Here is a 20,097-nt window from a genome sequence, read left to right on the forward strand (position 1 = left end):
GATGTAATTGGCCATTCCTGTTTTCCTCCTCTGTGAAATGTTTATCCTTGTTATTTGCTTTTTTTTAATTGGGTTGTTTTTGGTTTGTGGGAGTTCTTCACATCTTCTAGATACATATGCTTTGCCAGTTACAAATAATGCAGCTACCTTTTCCCAGTATGCAACTTATCTTTTCACTGTCTTTTGATGAATAGAAATTGTGAGTTTTAATGTAGTTTAATTTATCAATGTTTTCCTTCATAATTTATTTTTTATCCTTATGTAAGAAACTCTTTTGTATCTAACATTATCTGGGACCTTTCTGCTCTCTGTCAAAGCATTTTCCCCTTGGAGCTATGCTTTGACTCATTCCTGACAACCTGTTCTCCAGAAGAGATCTGAAACTCAGTCATAATGGCAGAGGCAACTGAGAGCAGCAGTTTTAAAAAACATTTTCAGAAATGGCTAAAGAGAACGTGTGTGTGTGTGTGTGTAATCTAGTGAATACAGATGTGCCACATGTAAAATTTTATATCCTATTTTTTTCACTTAGCATCATATTTCATATTTTACATCATTAAAATTGTTAAAGTTCAATTTTAACGACTATTGCATTGGATGGGTAAATCAGAACATATTTTATACTTTCTTGTTGAACATTTTACAGTTATAAGTAAAACCTCAGGAAACAACTTAATTCATAAATCTTTGTGATGTTTTGCTTATTTCTTTAAGAAAGATTCATAGAGGTAGTGTTACTTGGTTAAAATGAACTCTTGATATCATTAGAAGTAATGAGCAGTTGAAAATAACTGAGAGTAATATGAACTTTAAGTAAACTGACTTTCTGGGCAATACTGGCCGCTACTCGCTTCGTTCTTTACAAAGAAAGGCAGCATTTAAAAATATCCAGCCTACTTGGTTTTACATAAAGCTTAGCCTTAATAATGTCCATACTTGGTGTATAGCATGTATTGTGTAGTAATTATACATAATTTTCCCTCTTTGATATCTCACATGATTTTAAATATACTTAGTTTGAATAGTGATATTTTTAATTAATGCTCTCAATAATATTTGAAAAATGGTTAACAGAGTATATATTTAGCACCTTAACCTGACTTATTTCCTTTAGGGTAATTAAAAAGTTATCAGAGGCTCAGGGACCCTGCCAGGGTCAGCATGTGTGAAATACTTTGTCATTATTAAAACAGCTTTTCTTGAGGAGAGAGATACTGTTTAATTAAGGGATGTGATAAATCACCTTCAGTTTCATTGTCTGTGGTGTTAATGCGTGGTCTTGTAACTCTGCCCTGTCCACAGGTTAAAGTATTGCACAATCAGCTGGTCCTTTTCCACAATGCCATTGCCGCTTACTTTGCTGGGAATCAGAAGCAACTTGAACAGACACTTAAGCAGTTCCATATCAAATTGAAAACCCCTGGAGTGGATGCCCCATCTTGGCTTGAAGAACAGTAAAATCACACCTGGAAAAAAAAAGAAAGTCACATTGTTATATTTCAAAACAAACCTAATAAGAATTAAGCAGAGTTGAGGGAAGTGGGAAGGGTGACAACCATTGTAGTGATTCTTGCACAAACAGCTTTAATTTTCCCTTTTTCATACTTTAACAATTGAACTATTAATTTGATGGGCAGATGGGTGATTTTAATGTAAACCTAGTTTCTATAATCTGAACACAATAATTTTCCTTTTTGAGAGATCCTTTTGTATTGTGAGGGTTGATGGCTATTTCTGTAGTTCGAACACATCTAATATAGATTTGCACTGACAAGATAAAAATTCAAGGTTTTTTGGTCCTCAAAATGAGGGCCAGTTGTAACTTTTCCAAAGGGAGGTTTACATGATTTGTATCAACATCAGATATTTTATATATGAATATATTAAACATCTTTAAGAGATTATTTTCATGTATTGTCTTAAAGAAAAAAGAGACTATTTTGCAGAGTAAAATTATATGGTGTTCCTGCAGCGTCCACACAGAGGCAGCAGCTCTAATGAATGACTGATTAGCTTGTGGAGTTGTGGCAAATACCTTTTTAAAAATGAATCTGTACCGTTGTAATTTTGTTTAGATGGTTTTTTTTTTTAAAGACACAGGAATCACAGTGTCATTTCTGTGATTAAGCTTATGAATTAGCATCACCCAAAGTCATTGGCAGTTATGTTTGTAATTTCTTTTTGATTCATAATGAAACCTGCTTAAGGGAATTTTTTTCACAGGTGGACTTGGGAATGGAAATTCTTGATGGTTTCTAGAGTAGAAATCTGTGCTTAGAAAGCTAGTTTTTGGGTAAATTCCGTTTTGATAGAAGTGAATGCCTAGACAGCTTTTATTGACTTCCATATTTAACAATACCGGTTAAGCCTTAAATCACAGATATGTGCCTTCTCAGATACAGTAATTCTTGTTCAACCAATGTACATAATCCATAAAGAACCCCTTTCAGATGATGTTTGATGTGTCTGTTCCTTCCTTGGAAAGGAACACTGTGTATAAGTGTTGGGTTCCTTTGTACTTGTTAAACCATATTTGAGGTGTATGGTAAAATCAACTTTTGAGTTTGCTGCTTGGTTTTTCTTGATACCTTTTGAGGAATGGGAAAACAGAAGGATTTTTTTCACTTTCGTAATGAAAAGGTAATTTGGGACAGTGTGCTGCTACCAGGAAGAAAGAAGATTGAAAATGCCAGTACTGATGTAGTTGCTCAGCACTGTTGGTTTTGTGTTAAGTGGTTGCCCTGTCCTCTGTCGGTTCTATCAGTAAGGAAGCCTTTTTAAATGTAAAGTTCCTTTGATTTTTGTCATAATTAATATTTTGAGAGATATCTCTTCATCTGTTCGTCTCTTGTGTTGAAATGAAGTACTTAAAATTACCGTTAAACACAAACTTTGTGGGCTGTAAGATTTATTATATATGTTCAGATGCCTTTTAGCTGGCTTTTTAATTAATATGCCTGTTTTGAGTGCTTAATACAATGTAATGTGATTGTAAATCATAAACCTATTTTAAATCATTCCTTCCTGTATATTTGTACTCTGAGAGAGCCTTATTTTATTCTTCCAGCAGAAATACTACTTGTGATAGTTCATTTACATTCCCCAGAATGTGCCTCTGGTGTGAATTTTGTATTCTTATTAAAAGTGTTTACTGCAGTACATTGTTTCTCTGCCTCTTCGGAGTTTAAAGTAAGCAGTAACTATTTGGAAATTCTGAGAACATATGACATAATTTGTCTTTTCTGAACTTTAAAAACAACAAAAAATGGTGCTTCTGTCATTTGTAATTGTTCCAGCTCACTAAGTTATTTTTTTTCCTCAATCTGGATCTCTTTTGAGGGGTGAACATGTCTGTTCTTACCGCATTTCAATAACAATTGTAGTAGCTAAGGAGCTACCTAGTCTCATGGATTGATGATTTCTTAGAGTCAATTAAAAATGTCAGTGATTCTGGGTAAAGGGTACGTGTGGGAAGAAAATAACATTACAGAGTGGTACATTTACTTTGTTAGGAAAGTAATCCATGTTCATTGTAGAAAAGAATTAGAAGAAAATTTCAAAAACTGGAAGATAATTAAGTACCTTCCTAAGTGAATAAGTACTGCATGGAAGCACCTAACATCCTTGAAGTTGGATATTTTAGTTACCAATTTTTTATATTATAAGCTCTGGCTTGAATATCTGTTAACATACCTGCCTCATCTTTATACTCTTATTATATGTAAGGTGAATATATTAAACATCTTTAAGAGATTCATTTTCATGTCTTGTCTTAAAGAAAAAACTATTGCCTTATTCCCTTATAGTCCAAGAAGTGGAAATCGGCCCTGAAAGTATTTACACACTTTGTTGTTGTTGTTGTTGTTGTCTAGCCTGTTGCCCAGGCTAGAGTGCCATGGCGTCAGCCTAGCTCACGGCAATCTCAAACTCCTGAGCTCAAGTGATCCTCCTGCCTCAGCCTCCCGAGTAGCTGGGACTACAGGCATGCGCCACCATGCCCGGCTAAGTTTTTCTATATATTTTTAGTTGTCCAGCTACTTCCTTTCTATTTTTAGTACAGACAGGGTCTCACTTTTGCTCAGGCTAGTCTTGAACTCCTGACCTCAAGCGATCCTCCCGCCTCGGCCTCCCAGAGTGCTAGGGTTACAGGTGTGAGCCACCGCGTCCGGCCATATATACACACTTTTAAGGCTGTTATATATTGCCTGTTTGCTTTCCAGAAAAGAGTGTGCCAATTTACACCTCCAAGAGCATACACATGTACCTGTTTAGTATATTTTTTAAGCTAGTATTGTATACTTAAAATGAAATAATGCATAGAATGTTTTAGGTGAAAAGGGAAAAACTGTCAAGAAGACAAAGGCTGAACAATCAGGATTTGGGGATCTTGGGGATGTGGAGTGTCAGGGGAGAGAGGGATGCATGGATGGAAATGGCTGACTCTTCTCTCATTAAATAGAAGCTATTCAAGAAAAAAAAAAATGCACTGAAGAACTAGTCTGTGAAATTGAACTCTTCATCCCAATGCTTCCAAACCTTAGGGTCCAGGAAGGATCTGGTCTTTTGGAAGCAATTTAGCTAAAATCTAGACTTTAAGAAGCATCTTTATGTATTCAGAATGCACTGATAATGTTGAAGCTTATCCCACAGAGTGTGAAACTAGAAGATTCCTTAGAGATTATGTAACATGCTTTTTTTTTTTTTTAACACATGAAGATCCAAGGCTTCAAAATATATTAAACTGACTTACCCAACCTTCATCTCCAAATGTAATGCCAGGTAAGTATTTGCAACTAAATGCACAAATTTCCCCTTAAAACCTGTCATTTCATTTTCATAATTAAGTCAATGTGGCAAAAGTGTCACATTTATTCTCAAGTTAAATACAATGTATATTAAATATCTTCTCAGTTGAAAAAATAATCTAACCCCAAATGGATTCATATTAAGTACATTGTGAGGTATATAAGATATTTATTCTTTCAATCCACTGATCTTTAACTTGTAGTATTCTGCAAAAGAAATCATGTGAGCCTGAAAAGTGTTACGTAAGGACGTAAAATTATGTATACTGAAAAAACTAAAGATAAATTTCTTCTAATCATGGGACTGTTATTTGGAACAATAATGTATCTATCTCAAAATATGCCCAGTCTCCTTTAGTTTTCACTGGATATAACCATAGGTGCGAAAAATAAATTGGCTAGTTGCTAGTACAGTGCAAACTTCATGTATAATTTGTGCTAATTTTCATGAAGTACTACATAAATACCTGCATTTTGTAATAATCCTACATATCTTTTGCTAGTAGTTCTTTTTTTGAACCTTTCTTTCAGTTTCCTAGGAGAGTTGAGACCACCTGAAATTCTTCTTCACTCAATTCTAACCAAATTTAGGCATTTAAAAAAATCTGATTCTCTTTTAAGATTAGAAATTGTTATATTGGCTAAAACTATCCAGTTGTGAGCAGGCTATTTTCTAATCAAAAGTCCAGTTATATTTTGCATTAGTTCAAAATTTTTCCAAGGTCACAGTTCCTTCACTATTTTTACAATAAAGTAAGGCGTACTAAAATAGAAGGACAATGTAAACAACTTTCCTCTTTTGAGGACTTTGATTATATTCTGTTCCATGTTCCCACTTGAAGGTTTCCTGCTCAACAGGTTTCCTGGCATAAATGGGCCTTTATAACCAATTGCCAGTAGTCCTTTTAATGTACAGGAAACTATGAAGTTCAGCTTTGTTTTTGTGAAGTAAAGGTTGACTCTTGGTAGTTTATGTATTTAACTGAGAACTGTTAGTCTGATGTTAACTCTGATGTGAAAAAAAGGAGACTATCAATATGAGGAAGGGAGAGTAGACCCTGTCTGAGAACCATAACTCTATTTTTGTGCAATGAATTGATTAATATGCTTTCAGAACTGAGAATTCTAATGACACCTTTACAAATGAAAATGTTCCAAAAGACCAAAACCACGATGTGTTTTGTTGGGGCCCAAGCTAGGCCCAAACATACTCCTTGAAAGATAGGGAGCTTTCTGCAACTGCAGTTCATCATGAATTATTAAATCATCAGGAAGGTGTAAATGGAACAAGATACCATTTTGTTGATCTTAAAAATAACTTTCCATGACTTAGACTTTCATATTGCTTTTGGTACAGGTGTCCTTGTTCATATAAATAACCTAAGGTGAAATGTACACCTAGCTGGCATGGGGCACATAGGAAAAAAATGTTAACCAAATAAATCTTCACTGTATCTTGGAGTTTTGATTATTGAAGTTTTACTAAAGAAAAAGCAAACTCTCACTGTAAAAAACTTTTTGTAAAATGAGTAGAGGGCATGAGCAGAGAGAGGAAAGGTAACTTTAATCCCATTCGCCTTCCTGAAAAGTTTTAAAATTATAGCCAGACATGGACCTGTAGTTCCAGCTACTTGGGAGGCTAAGGCAGGAGGGTCACTTGAGCCCAGGAGCTCTAGTCTAGCCTGGGCAACATAGCAAGACCCCATCTCTTTAAAAGTTTTAAAATTATGAAGTTTTTGGAATAATGAATATTATTTATATTATTTATCTGTATTACTTTACCTTTATTCTCCCCCTGCCCTGCCACCAATGATTTCTGATTCTACATTGGGAAGCTTTTTATGAAAAACTACGTTTCAGGCAGATAATTATACTTCTTTCCTTTGAGGAATATATACTTACTATGGCTAGACACTAAGCTCTTGAGAAAGGCACAGTGTAGGCTGTTTTACTCACCCTGTATCCTCAACTCCTTGCATAGTTCTTAGTTTAAAGGAGCCATGTATTCAGTTTTGAATCCAAAATTCAAATACAGAAAAGTATTCGATGGTTGCACTGCTATGTCATTTGAGTTATAAAAGAGGCGAAATACTTATAATTCATTCTAAATTAATGTTGGTATGTTACCTAAGATACTGGTATGTTTACAGCAGAATGGCCAGTTTTAAAAACTGTAGACAGAATGGCAGAATTAGAGAATTCACCAAGTTGCAGCCCTCAATAAACTGATTGATTCACACAGGGATCACCAATGGATGCTAAAATCATTAGGTGAAAGGTTGAAGGAAAACGGAATATTTCCATAATACCATAGCATGGCTACATATGGCTCAATTTGGAAGGGGGAAAAGTTCCATTAATAAGAAGAGATTTGTGCTCACCATCTAACTCATGATCAAATTTAGCATCACTAATAACCTGGTAATAATGTGGCTCGTATATAATGTGATATAAATTATGCAACATCACTTATGAGATATTTCTGCTAGAATTGTTCAACCTGAATCTAATCAAGTCTTTTGCCTTATTTAATTCCAGTGTACAGAAAATACAGGGGACTAAGGAACACGTTAAATGATACCAAGAGGAATCAATTGGACAAATCTAGAATTTGAGACATTCTACAAGATAATTGGCTTGGTCTCTTCAAAAAGTCACAAAAGAAAGAAAAATTTAGAAATATTCATAAAATAAAAGACTTGGGACCACAATTCAAAAAATTGGCTTAATAGGGCTGGGTGTGTCATGGTTCACACCTATAATCCCAGCACTTTGGAAGGTCGAGGGCGGTAGGATTGCTTGAGGTCAGGAGTTCAAGACCAGCCTGGGCAACATAGTAAGCCCCAGTCTTCACCAAAAAAAAATTTTTAATTGGCTAGGCATGGTGGTACAGGCCTGTAGTCCTGGCTACTATGGAAACTGAGGCAGGAGGATGACTTGAGCCCAGGAATTAGTTGTTACAGTGAGCTATGATCGTGCCACTGCACTTCAACCTGGGCTCTGTCTCTAAAATATATAACAAAAATAAAACAAAAAATTAGCTACTCGAAGACATTTGGGGAACTGAATAATTTGAATATTTGATGCTATGAGGGACTTTTGTAAATTTTTTTAGATATGGTATTGTGGTGATGTAGGGGAATAGCTAGCTTTATTAGATGTATGCCTCGAGTACTTAAAGTCAAAGTGGCATGATGTCTTCATCATGGTTAGCATGGTTCAGCATTTAAAATGGTTCAGCAAAAATACATACATTCATACATACTCACATATATGGAGAGAGCTGGAAGAGAGAGAAAAAGGAGAGAAAGATGTCATAAAATAAATATGACCAAATGTTTGGAATTGAAATGAGTGGCTAGGTGGGGTTTCATAGTACTAGCCTTTTAATTTTTCTTTTTTAAAAAAAAATTTTCACAATAAAAATTTAATTTAAAATAATAAAAAATAGAATATATTAATAAATATAATTTTAAAAGATACCTGGTCCCAAAAGGCAGTAAGATCCCACTAATTCTTTCCTCTTGCCCCAGGGTGGCGATTAAGTTGTTTTTGGTATAGACAATGACACCACTTGTAGATACCAAAATCTCTCCTCTAGCTTGTGGAGGAAATTGATTTGTATTTGGAAACACATAAATTCAAGTAAGTGTTAAAGTTGAACCATTTTCTGTTTGTCAATAAAGAGTACAGAAGAAACAGGGCAGGTGAAAAAGCAGAAATAGTTTGGGATATGAAATTAGTTAGAAAAAAGGCTCTATGTAGGAAAACATGCATTCACTAAGCTAGACTTTTTTCTTCTTGTGTTTCTCTTCTCAGTTCATTTCCAGATTGATGCCTTCTAAATAGCTACTTGAAAGTACAAGGGAATTTAAGTCCAAAAATAAAACATTAACTTTATTTTAGTTTAATAAGGATGATTTCTTTTCTCAATTTTTTTCTCTCTTCTTGTAAATGAACATATATTACTATTCTGTACTACTATAGATTTCTTAAAACATGGCTAATTATACGTTTATTTACTGTAACAACTTAAGACTGCTTAAAGTAAATATTTGTACATTGGTAATTTTTAATAATGGTTGTTTCCAATCTAAAAAGATATTTAATGAGATGGCCAAGTTTTCCCTAATTCACCCTTCTTAAACTAATAAAATAGCTTAACGCTTTAAAGTACCCCCCAAATAAATAAAGAATGTTTACATTGTTCTCAAATTCCCTTTTCCCTATTTCCCTTACCCCTTTTCTCAGACAAGAACAAGAAAAATACTATGGGTTAAAATTTTCTGACTAGTTCATATCAATAATGGAAGTAGCAAAAAGCCCAGACAATGTTTTGAGAATCGAGTTTTAACCATGGCAATGGTTACTATATAATCACTGGTACTATCAACTGAGTTTAAAAAACAAATGTGTAAGTTTAAACGGTCGCGAGTATTTGCTGAATGACGGGTCAGCTCACCCTTGTTGACTTTCATCACCTGATTCCACTAACACCCTAAAGAGGTTCAGATACTTCCTGATGGAGGCACTAACAGTTTCTTCTTGGACTGGTGTTGGCCACTTGAGGACAGACCTTTAATTCGTCCTTTAGATTTCCTCTGGTATAGTCTTCTAAAATATAATGTCTTTATTTTCTCAAAATTTTATTTCTTTGAAAAGGCTCACCATACTTTATTTATGAAGTTTAGTTAACATTTTCCTCCTATTATGCCAGCCATAAAATAAGAGAAATTAGAAACTGCAAATGAACAGCTCCAAATCTAATAAGTTTTCTGTGTGTGTGTGTGTGTGTGTGTGTGTTATAGGCGACCTTGCCTAAACTCACAAGGGAATGTAAAGTATTAAAGCTTCAGAGCAGGCTCCGTCCCTAACTTGCCTCTTTGTCCTTTAATAATAAAGTACAGTGACATATAAGAGGTTGTGTTGTCTTCGAGTTTTCAAGCTTTTTGAGTCACTATTTGTGCTCATGACTAGAGCAATGAAAACAAGTCTTTTTTCCCCAACACACAAGTAGCTTCAATCCAAGTCACTCCACACTTCCTTGCCACTGACCTCAACACTGACCTTCATTTTTTCTAGGAAGAACCCTGCCTGTTTAGTCCTTTTAGCTCATTTTATGTGGATTCCTGTTCACTAGTAGTGAACTGGGACTGTCCAATTAATTAAGGAAAACTTCATGATTAATTTAATTTTTGGTCTGCTGACTTTTCATTACATGAAAAGTGATTATAATATCATTTTTCCTTACAGCGGCTTCTTCAGAATCTTGTACACCCAGCTAATGGAAACAGTTGAGCCCAAGCAGTGACAGAGCCAGACAATTGTCTTACCAAGGCCATGCTTAGTTTCTCCTTGTTTAAAATCAGGCATCCCCAGCTCTTTGTGTAGCCCCAGAAGAACTAGAAGATCCAAGCTACATGCTTCAATTCTCAATCCTCTTGGCCTGATCCCTTTATCAAATTTCAGAAGAAAGAACTCAATCCCCATCACTCTTCTCCCCAAACCATGTCAAAGCTAGAATTGTTTTTCAGTCCAATGCGCTGCATTGCTCCAGGTCAAGCGTCAGCATGTCTTCTGAAATGTTTCACGTACCTGGCCCGTGCAAGTCTACCTTTCTTCAGTTTGCTATAAAATGTCATGATACCTGGCTGCTCTGTTCACGTGCTCTGACATCTTACCTTGCTGGGACTATCAAGTGAGTTTTAAAAAAAATGTGTAAGTTTAAACGGTCATGAGTATTTGCTGAATGACTGGTCAGCTCACCCTTGTTGACTTTTATCACCTGATTCCACTAACGCCCTGAAGAGGGCAAGGCTTCAAAGAGCTTGAATCTGGTGGATGCCTTTCTGGACCATAGAAGCCTCTGGAAGGCAAGAACTGTTTTGAACATTCCTGTAGCCCTTCCTGTGCTTTGCACATAAAAGGCCCTCAATGTTTTCAATAATGACGATTAGCATTGCTGGGGCCTTTAGTGACCACGGGCACATTGATGTCATTTTCTGGTGATGAGGATCACAAGTTGAGGTAACAGACACATAGGCTACCAACAACTGTCAGAGCCTTGGGTTGTAATGATGAAGAAGACAGCCTTGCCCTGAAACTTTTTGGTTTAATGGGGGAGAAAGTCTATACAAATCATAGGAGTGAATGGTGCGGGGAAGGGAGGGACCAGTTTGGAGAACATACTATTAGTGGTTGAGTATGGAAGCAGCCAGCCTTCCGCTCCGGACTGGAATGTCTTGATTCTGTGCGTGCATGTGTGTTGGGGGGAAGGATGCATTTTACCATTATACCATAGCAGCTCAGTCCCCGCAGATGGTCCTATCCATGCTGTCAAACTAAACCTCCCATAAATCTTAAATATAGGACAATATTATTTATTTGTAGGCTTTGACTCTTAACACCTTTTTTTCCTTCCCAGTCAATCCAACATAGAATGTTTGATTCCTTTTTACCTAGTGGCACTAGAATAAATATGGACGGTTTTCGAAGTGTCAGAATTCATGTGAAGCTTCTAGATCATTAGGGGAAAATTGTTGGTTAGAACATTTAGTAAGTTAATATATGATCTTATTTTTGATTTGGAGTTCAGCCTAACTGCTGCCATTTTTGAGAAGGAAAAGAAATTAATAACTAGTTAACCTAGCTGTTCAAGTGTGTGGATTATAACTTACAGGCACACAAGGACTGGGGTGCATGGGTATTTCAAGGTCACCCAGGGGAGACTTAGAATCTACAAAAATGGCTTCCTGGAGAATTTGAAAACAATTCTGGTAGATAAGTTCTTTATTGCAGTATCAATTTTTGCTGGCTAATGAAGAAGAAATTGGCTTATTGTGACCAAGAAGAAACACATACCAAAAAAATGTATCTTCCATCATTATCTCAAGAGCTTTGGCTAAAGCTAGAATGGCATGTGACTTTTGTTAAAAATCTGGATGCTAATAAAAATTTGAGAATGGATCATAAATCTCCATGGCCCTCTTTCTTCCTCTATGACCCCGTCCTTGCTCCAGCCCTCTGATTTCCTTATGGAGCCCCTACCCAGCCTGCCACAGGACAAAGGGCTCTGAACCATCAAGGAACTTCTGTAGACTCTGCACTAGGCACAGGAACTGCAAGAGGCCCCCCTTTTCATGAGCTCCCATGCAGTGGAGCTGCTGGGGTAGAATTCACGTCTCTGCCTTCCCCTCCAGTAGACAAGGTTTAACCTGGTCACGCCCAGCAGGCAAGTAGCCACCCTCGGAAATGAGTCTGCTCATCCAATGAGATGAACTGTGAAGAAGGCAGCTTGTGCAGGAAAGAATGCAAAGCTACAGTATGTGTTCAAATCTTCATAATGGGGAGAGCAGAGGGAGGAATGAATTTGTGTAACCATCTAGTATCTTCTCAGCTTTCCGTTGTTTATAATCTTTCTGAAATTACAAATGGGATGTGTCTTTGTGACCCCAAATTTTGGGTAAATAATTCACAGGGAGAGGGTTTTTAGTTCCCCTGGTAAGAGAAATTGCATCTTTTTTTTTTTTTTTTTTTTATTGTGCAGGCAGGGTGGAGGCGGAGCCATTTCCAGCATGAAAATAATTCTGTTTTACAGTGCAGATCAAATGTCCTGTGTTTAACTGTCCTTGCCCTGCGACCCCTTCCTGTCTCCCCTCCACTCCCCACCCCCGCCATGTGAAACAGACACCTGCAGCGACACTGCCCATCAATCACCCCACAGGAAGCAGGCATGATTCAAAACCCCACGATTCAGAAATTCAGTTACCTGTGCCTTCAGCAAAGGGGTGGTGTGTGAAAGCCTATAGTTAGAAAACCACCAACATTTCAAGAACAATTACATGTTATTTGCTTTTTTCTAGCCTAGTCCAAGAAATCATCACCAAGAGAATACATTGTACAGATACATTTTACTCTATTTTGTTATCTAATATAGAATTTACTATCTAATATACAAAAGTTGATGCACAAAAACACTAGATAAAAGGGATTTAGAAACGTGAGGGAAATTTTTTTCATCCACTTTAAAATATGAATGGTGGAATATTTAATACCAACCTCTTTGAGTTAGAGTAAATACAGCACCATCTTTTTTCAGTAGGGGCCGGTGAGTTAGTAGGGAAGATGAAAGAAGTCCTAGATTTAACCTGGATGGAGCTCCCTTCGATTTTAGCCTGGTCAGGTCCACAAAGGCATGTAAATGGAGCTAATTGTCATGCTGAGTATCCGATAGGGATCCTCTGTGTGTGCAAAGCCAGTCAAAACTTGAATAGTAGTATTTCCAACAAAGTTTACCCCCTTTAACTTTCTCCATAGTGGTTCATTTTAATTATTTCTCTAAGTCTGCCTGAGAAATACTGATTCGGATTGTTGTGAGCTGGGTTATCATTTGCTATCATAACCAAAGTATTTACCTTCTTATTAAAAATAGAAGCTTGGTGGGATTGTCCATAGCTGGTCCACTAAATTAAGCACACACTGGATTTCCAAGGGGTGCAAAAAGGACTTTACAAATTGCTAAGTCACCAATATGTCCTTTTGCCTACCGTTGTATGTCCTACAAAGTCTTGCCTGGGATGTGCACATAGTATTTCCCCAGACACACACACACACACACACACACACACACACACACACACACACACTCCAATACTGTTGATTCATTAGGTTTGTTTGGAGTCTGCTTCTAGTGTGTGTGTTATGGCTTCAAATTACTGTTTGCTCTTCCAGCTTCTTAGAAGGGGAAACAATTTGAAAACAGTTACAACCCATAGCAAAAGAAACTGGCATCTGACATACTCTTTAACTTCATTCCTCTTACTGAGACTCACACACTTGTTTTTGATAATGGGTAATGGAAAGAAGTGATGTTTTCATGTTATATTTGAAAGCTGTGTTCTCTTTAAGGTTTGAGTAACAGCCAGACCCTACGTGACTAACACCAACCAGTTTTCTAAGCACTGAATCAATTGTACGCTAAGATGAGGCCTAGCTGAAGGTTTTCTGGGTGAAAACTCAGTGATATACACAGTATTTCATTTTCCTTGGTCTCCTCTTCCATCCTAGTCTCCAAAACACACTCGTGCGTGCACACACACGCACCTTGAAAGGGAGAAAAATGGACGAATGGCTTTAAGGAAATGCAGTACAGACAGGCAGGGATGAGTGCCATCAGGTGTCTTATTACCTTGTTCCTGTATGTTGGGTAATTGTCTTTAATCTCTCCTACCCTCAAACAAATCAGGCACTGTTACTGACAAAGTACCTGTACTTACTTCTCGCAAGGAAAATGCTATTGTCACTACATGGATACTAAAATCACATGTGACGGCATTTTCTATTTAAACCTTTCAGAGATCACTAATCAGCATCCAGAAAAAAAGTTTCTCCCTCTTAATGATCAGAGTCTAGTCATTATTTATTGTATTTAAAGGCAACTTACCATTTTAAATTTGTTAGCCCTCACAAGTATCATTTTGTCAGTTCCAAAGCTGCTTAGAAAATCATAGTACTGTGATGTTTGCATTTTTCCAATAAGGTATTTGATGCAAATTTGCATTCATAGTGACAGTAACAATTCTGCTGATTTTATTTATTTTACACTTTCTACCCTTTGAAGAAAACAAGGTCTAGCAGTTTCTCTTAGAGATAGATGTTACTAGAAGGAGGCTTGTTAAGTCTTTGCATTTGTCTGCAAATCTGTTTACTATAGAGTGGACAAAGTTTGTTTCTTTCTGCAGTTTCCAATTTTAAAGAGGCAAGGATACAACCTATAGCCTGAATACTGAACAACTGATCTCATCAGATATATGTTTTAAAAAGAATAAATTTTAAAGATTAGGTAAAGTAGATTTTGGTCTGTATCATAGAAATAGAGACAGGGAAGGAGGGAAGAGGGGAGGGGGAGAGAGAGACAGAATGATTTAAAATCAGTTTGATGCCTCAATCTTATGCCATAGGGACTCATTTCAATATGTCCCACATGGTTCCCTAGAGCCGTGGTCCCCAACCTCCAGGCCTCAGACTGGTATTGGTCCATGGCCTGTTAGGGAGCAGGCCACAGAGGTCCACAAGCGTCCCCTCTCCCGCCCCCCACCCCGCCACCATCCATGGAAAAACTGTCTTCCATGGAACTGGTCCCTGGTGCCCAAAAAGTTGGGGACCACTGCCCTAGAGGACCCATGGAGTCCACTCATGAATTATATTTACTCCTTAAGCAATTGTGTAAGTCTCTTTTAGACTTAAATTTCTCTGAAATTTGCTCATTTTGGTTTGAAGGCTTTGTTTAGAGGTTCCTAAAGACAGAATCAAATACAAATACTTGATGTGGGAGACACCGAAAGCCTCAGGGCCTGGGAGGTAGAAGCTAGAAGAAAGAAAGTGAATTGGGTTCAGGAAATGGAGCATTCTGGAAAAAGGCAGCCCAGGGAGAAGGAAGAGAGAGCTGCAGATGGAGCAAGAAAACAGAGATTTTTCTTTTTTTTCCCCCCTGAGATGGAGTCTTGCTCTGTCGCCCAGGCTGGAGCGCTGTGGTACCATCACATCTCACTGCAGCCTCCAACTCCTAGGCTCAAGGGATCCTCGTGCCTCAGCTTCCAGAGTCATTAGAACTTCTGTAGGGCTTGGTGCTGGCACCTGGTGAGGACCCGCTGCCTGCGCCGCACTAAGTTACTGAGACACTTTGAGAGGTTTGGCTTGGTTGAAAAAGTGAGAGCTGACCACACCACTCACCACTCAAGAACCCCTGAAGTAGCAGCAGCCATCACCTCCAAGCCACAAATTCCAGTGGCTGGGGGGACTTTGAGCACACTTGGCTTCAGGAGCCAGCTCTACTCAAAAGCTGGCTGGCACCTTTTTGGGTAGAGAATAAGCATATTAATAGATGAAGAATAAATTGTCTTCTAGCTTTGCAACTTTAGATCCCATCCATTAACATAAGAGCTCTGTTGGAGAGTTGTGCTGTGCTTCATTCAAGTACTGTTTGCCCACCTCATATGACATATGAGAGTCAAAATAAGCATGACACATTCAGGGGCAGCCCACCTTGCTGCTTGAGTGAATGGGACACATCAAATTGTGAGAGAGGAAGGTAGGATGCTGCCAGGTTGTCAGACTGAAGAATGCTGCCTTTTTCCTGGAGGTACACATGGGAACCTACAGAAGGTGCTGAAGAGGTAGGTAATGTGATGAAATCAGACTTTTAAAAACAATAACCTGACACCAGAGGTTCGGGATGGATTTAGGGAGAAGAGAGAACACGGAAGTAGTGGGTGCGGCATCCAGTTGCCCTTCTCTAAGCTACGAGATCAGAATGCTAGGATCATTGTGAGAAGCAAGTTTGGTGCCTGATACATGCACAACAGCAAATAAATATCGGTTCCCCTTCCTCTAATTGGGGATACTGCGGTGACAGTGGATATACAGCACAAGTATAAGATACATTACTTGGGAAAGGCAGCAAATTTGGCAAATACTTGGATATAAGGAATTTAAGAGAGAAAAAGACTCAAAGGAAAAGCTAGGATTTCTAATTTTAAATCTAGGTCTTAGGTAAAGGGAAGGGAGAAGAGTACTAGTTTTGAGAGAAAGATGAGTTGTCTTTTGGATTTTTGAATTTGGACTTGAGATATTAGAAGAACAATATGGATTCAAGAGTCCCTGACACAGAGGTGAAGCCAGGAGTAGATTTACCTCGAAGCTAATGTTTCCACGTCCCTTATTTTCCCTGGGCCCTTTCAAGGATCTGTACCTGGTGTTGTATTTGTATTATAAATTTTTATTGTTTTTCTTTAAAATGCTCTCTCACAAATTATACAAGCTTCAGGCCCCACAACATCTGGACCGGTGCAGGTTAAAGTCAGAAGGCAATACCCATGGGATATTGGAAGATGGAGAGTTGGAAGAACCGTGGTACTGTCCTCAGGGAAAAGACGGGTCAGCACAGAAGGCCAGAGAAGCAGAGAGAAGGCCTGGTGGCCAGGAGGCCCCAGGGAGATCGAAGGGAGGAGGAGCCCAGGATGGGTCACCAGACTTGACCCCTCAAAAAGTGGCTGATTTTAGAGTGAATGCTCAGTACAGTTGTGGGGGAAGCGCAGGGTCACAGGGCTTGAGGAGTGGGAAGGATGCAGGGGGTGTGGACTCCCCATCTACTGAGGCTGACAGTAGGAGAAAAGAGAGGATGCCAATCTGCTCCTCACTTTGATCTGCTGTAATTTAACTTTGGCCTTGTAGTCAGGGATCCTTTGGGATTAATATTAGCTCCCTGAGCACGGGACTTTCTCTTTCATTACATATTCCCATTGCTTGATACTTTCTATGGTCTCAGTTGGATCCATTTCTCCTCGTGGTGAGTGTAAGCCCCATGGATGGCCAAGAAATGGGCTATTGGCAGGCACAGGTTTTTGTTGGTAGGTTTACAGTTTCTCTTTCTCTAGCGAAGGCTTGTCTGTGGACGTCAGGAATTCTGTCCTCTTCAGGGACTGAGGACCAGGGTGGGGGAGGCGGAAGTCACCGGGAAGTCACCGGGCACCTGAGGCCGGAAAAGCCCAGGTCGGTTATCTGGGATCACCCAGTCAAAGGTAGCGATGACTTCATCCCCGCAGAGGGCGCCTCCCACCCCGGCAGTTGATTTTTGATCTGCCAGTTTGCCCGGGATAGGTTTCCTTTGACTACTCGCTGCTCACTGCCTGCCGTCGCAAGTCGGTTTGGAGAAAAGATGCGATTAAACTTATTTCCCTGTTTCCTTCCAGGAGGAATGTGTCTTTCCTGACGCTGTCTGGATTGGACTTTATTTTTCTTTCTTTCTTCGCTTTAATGCAATTGAAAGGTTCCTCTTACCATCAACTTTGAAATAAAAAAAAAAGATAACAAACTTACAGGTTGGCAGGCTCCATAGAGGAACTGACCGGGCCAGAATCCTGGCCGAGCCTGGAGAAACAAGAGTGGGGCAGAGGGGGCGTGTGTGTGTGTGTGTGCAGCGTGTGTGTGCAGCGTGTGTGTGTGCAGCGTGTGCGCGCGCGTGTGTGTGTGCAGCGCGCGGAGTGCGTGCGTGCATGTGAGTGTGCGGTGTGTGCGCGCGCGTGTGCGCAGGGGAGGGTGTGCGGGAGGCTGCAGCAAAGGCTCCTTTGTGGAAGGCACTCGCCGGTTCAGAAGCCAGCTTGGCGCCTCCCCTCGCGCGTTCCCGAGGACACCTGGCTGTCCTCGGCAGCCCAGCTATCTCCGTCTCCCGCCGCCCCTACTTCCCTCCGCGGCCGACGGCTCGTCCCCGCTCCAGTCTTCGGGTGCCAGGTGCGGCGTGCCCGGTGGCAGCTTCCAGGCCCTCGGGGCCCCGCGCAGGTGAGGGAGAGCGCGGTGGCGGCGACGGTGGCGCTCGGAGGGTGGAAGGGGGAGTGAGGAAGGGGGCGGAGCAGGAAAGGGCGTGCTGCCCTTCGCTGCCGGCTGGAGGAGCAGCCCGGTCTGCAGCATTGTTACCTGAGGCGGCCGCTGCGCCCCGCCCCGCCCTGCCCCTCGCGGTCCCGGGCGGCGGGGCCTGCAGTGACCGCAGAGGCGGCGGCGGCGCTGGGAGACTGCGGCCGGAGGCTGCGGCGGTGCGCGCGGGAGCGGGGACGCCGGCCGCAGGTGAGTGGGGGTCGGGCGGCCGAGGCGAGGGTGACCGCGTCGCGGGGCACCGGGAACCCGAGCCCCAGGCTGGGGAGGGTCGGGGCGAGGGGCGCCGGGAAGGGCGGCCGGTGAGTGCCGGGTCTCGGCTTCCTTCGAGCCTCGCTGGGAAGGCTTGGAGGAGGCTCGAGCCCCGCACACATCCGCCCGGCTGACCCTGGCGGCCTCCCTTACCCTTGAAGCGAAGACGCGCGGGTCTAGACCCGCGTTTGGAGAACGAGCTCCATCGCGGGCCGCCTCGGGGTTGGATTGGACCTGGGTCGGTCGATTTAGCTTTCGCTAAAACTTTCAGATCAGCCGCCCCCCAGTTTGTCCCGGCCGGTCGGAGAGAGCAGGCGTCCCCGCGCAGAACGCGCAGCCGGGGCGCCGCGCTCGGCTCCCTCGCCAGCCGGGAGCACGACTTGCCCCTGTGACAGTGGGTGCGGGGTTGGCGGGTCCGAGTCCAGTGATGGGGACCAAGAACCAGGCAGTTCTCGCTCCTGCACACTTGCTCTGGCCGTGCGAAGTTCAGGTTAGAAGTTGCGCCCCGCGCTTGCAGAAGTATGGGGAGGAATCGGGTGGGCTGGCTGGTCACCCTCCGGACGCGGCGATGTCCCCCAGCTGTTGGACCGCGGGTTCTGTGTAATCCTGACTCCGGTTTCAAACGCCAGGAGTCTCCCCTCTGTGATTTTCTCGCCGGCTCTCCCTGCACTCTTGGCCGAGCCGCAGTGCGGCCGTGAGGCTCTCTCCCTTGCGCCCTCGACCCGGACCCGGGACTTGGGGAGGTGTCGCCGCGGACGATCGAGGAGACGCAGGGCCCAGGGCGGGCTGCCGCCGCTGACCCGGGGTCCGCGAACCGGAAGAGCCCCCCTTTGCTTCAATCGCACAGCCACCTCCCCTGGCTAGCCCTCCCCCTCCCACTTCTGGGAGCTTTGTGTGGCGGCTCCCGCAGAGGGGCGGGCGCCCGGGCTCGGCGTGGCCGGGGGGGGGGGAGGGGGGCGTGGGCTCCAAAGCCGGGGCCCCTCGGGGCGGGGGGCGGGGCCGAGCACCCCCCGGTCCGCCCCGACCCGAGGAGTCCGTGGAGGAGTCCGTGGAGCGGTGCGCGCGCGCGGCGGCCGATCCAGTAGGTCCCGCCGAGGGGGAAGAACGGCGGGCGGAGGGTCGAGCCCTTCCCCGGCGTGGGCTCCCCGACCCCGTCGTGTCCGCCGGCTGCGGCGGCCTCCCCGGCGCCCGCGGCCTCTGCGGAGCCTGCGCGGCGCGTGTGGGCGTCTATCTCGGCCGCGCACCGGCACCCCCGCCCTCGCCGCCTCCGCGCGCTCCGGTTGGGCGCAGATAAGGACCGGGCGGGGGCTCCCACGGGTCCCTCTGGCTGCCCCAAGGCTGCTGCCCGGGTGTTCTGGCGAGCGCGGCTGGGGGCCGGCGCTGGCGGGGCTCGCGGCGCCCTCTGAGACCGGGGGGGGGGGGCGCGGCGGGAGGCGGCCGAGCCGGTGGCGTTGTGGTGAGTGATCCTCGGCGGGGCGCGGGGTTGGGGACTGAGGGAGGCTGGGGACCGCTCGCCCATGCATAGACCTAGTAAACTACCGTGTATCGGACTAAATTGAAAGAAATCGGGCCCCCGGTGCCCTCCACGCCGAGTCTTCTCAGGACTCAGTGGTCA

At 42.4% G+C, this 20,097-nt stretch overlaps 2 protein-coding genes across 9 annotated transcripts in view; both read left to right on the top strand.

Annotated features, from left to right (window-relative positions):
* Nucleotides 1-3,159, top strand: part of ARFIP1 (ADP ribosylation factor interacting protein 1) — an 81,281-nt gene extending 78,122 nt beyond the window's left edge. For all 8 annotated transcript variants that reach the window (XM_045552129.1, XM_045552130.1, XM_045552123.1 and 5 more), the window contains one exon: nt 1,303-3,159. In XM_045552129.1, coding sequence (XP_045408085.1) covers nt 1,303-1,458 — 156 coding nt within the window. In that variant the 3' untranslated portion in view covers nt 1,459-3,159. The remainder of the gene's footprint in view (nt 1-1,302) is intronic.
* Nucleotides 3,160-18,357: 15,198 nt separating this feature from the next.
* FHDC1 (FH2 domain containing 1) overlaps nt 18,358-20,097 on the top strand; it is a 37,797-nt gene continuing 36,057 nt past the window's right edge. The window contains exon 1 of the mRNA XM_045552132.1: nt 18,358-18,422. The gene's annotated coding sequence lies outside the window, so the exon portion shown is untranslated. The remainder of the gene's footprint in view (nt 18,423-20,097) is intronic.

The sequence above is a fragment of the Lemur catta genome, chromosome 5, assembly GCF_020740605.2.
Source record: "Lemur catta isolate mLemCat1 chromosome 5, mLemCat1.pri, whole genome shotgun sequence".
In the NCBI taxonomy this organism is placed as follows: Eukaryota; Metazoa; Chordata; class Mammalia; order Primates; family Lemuridae; genus Lemur; species Lemur catta.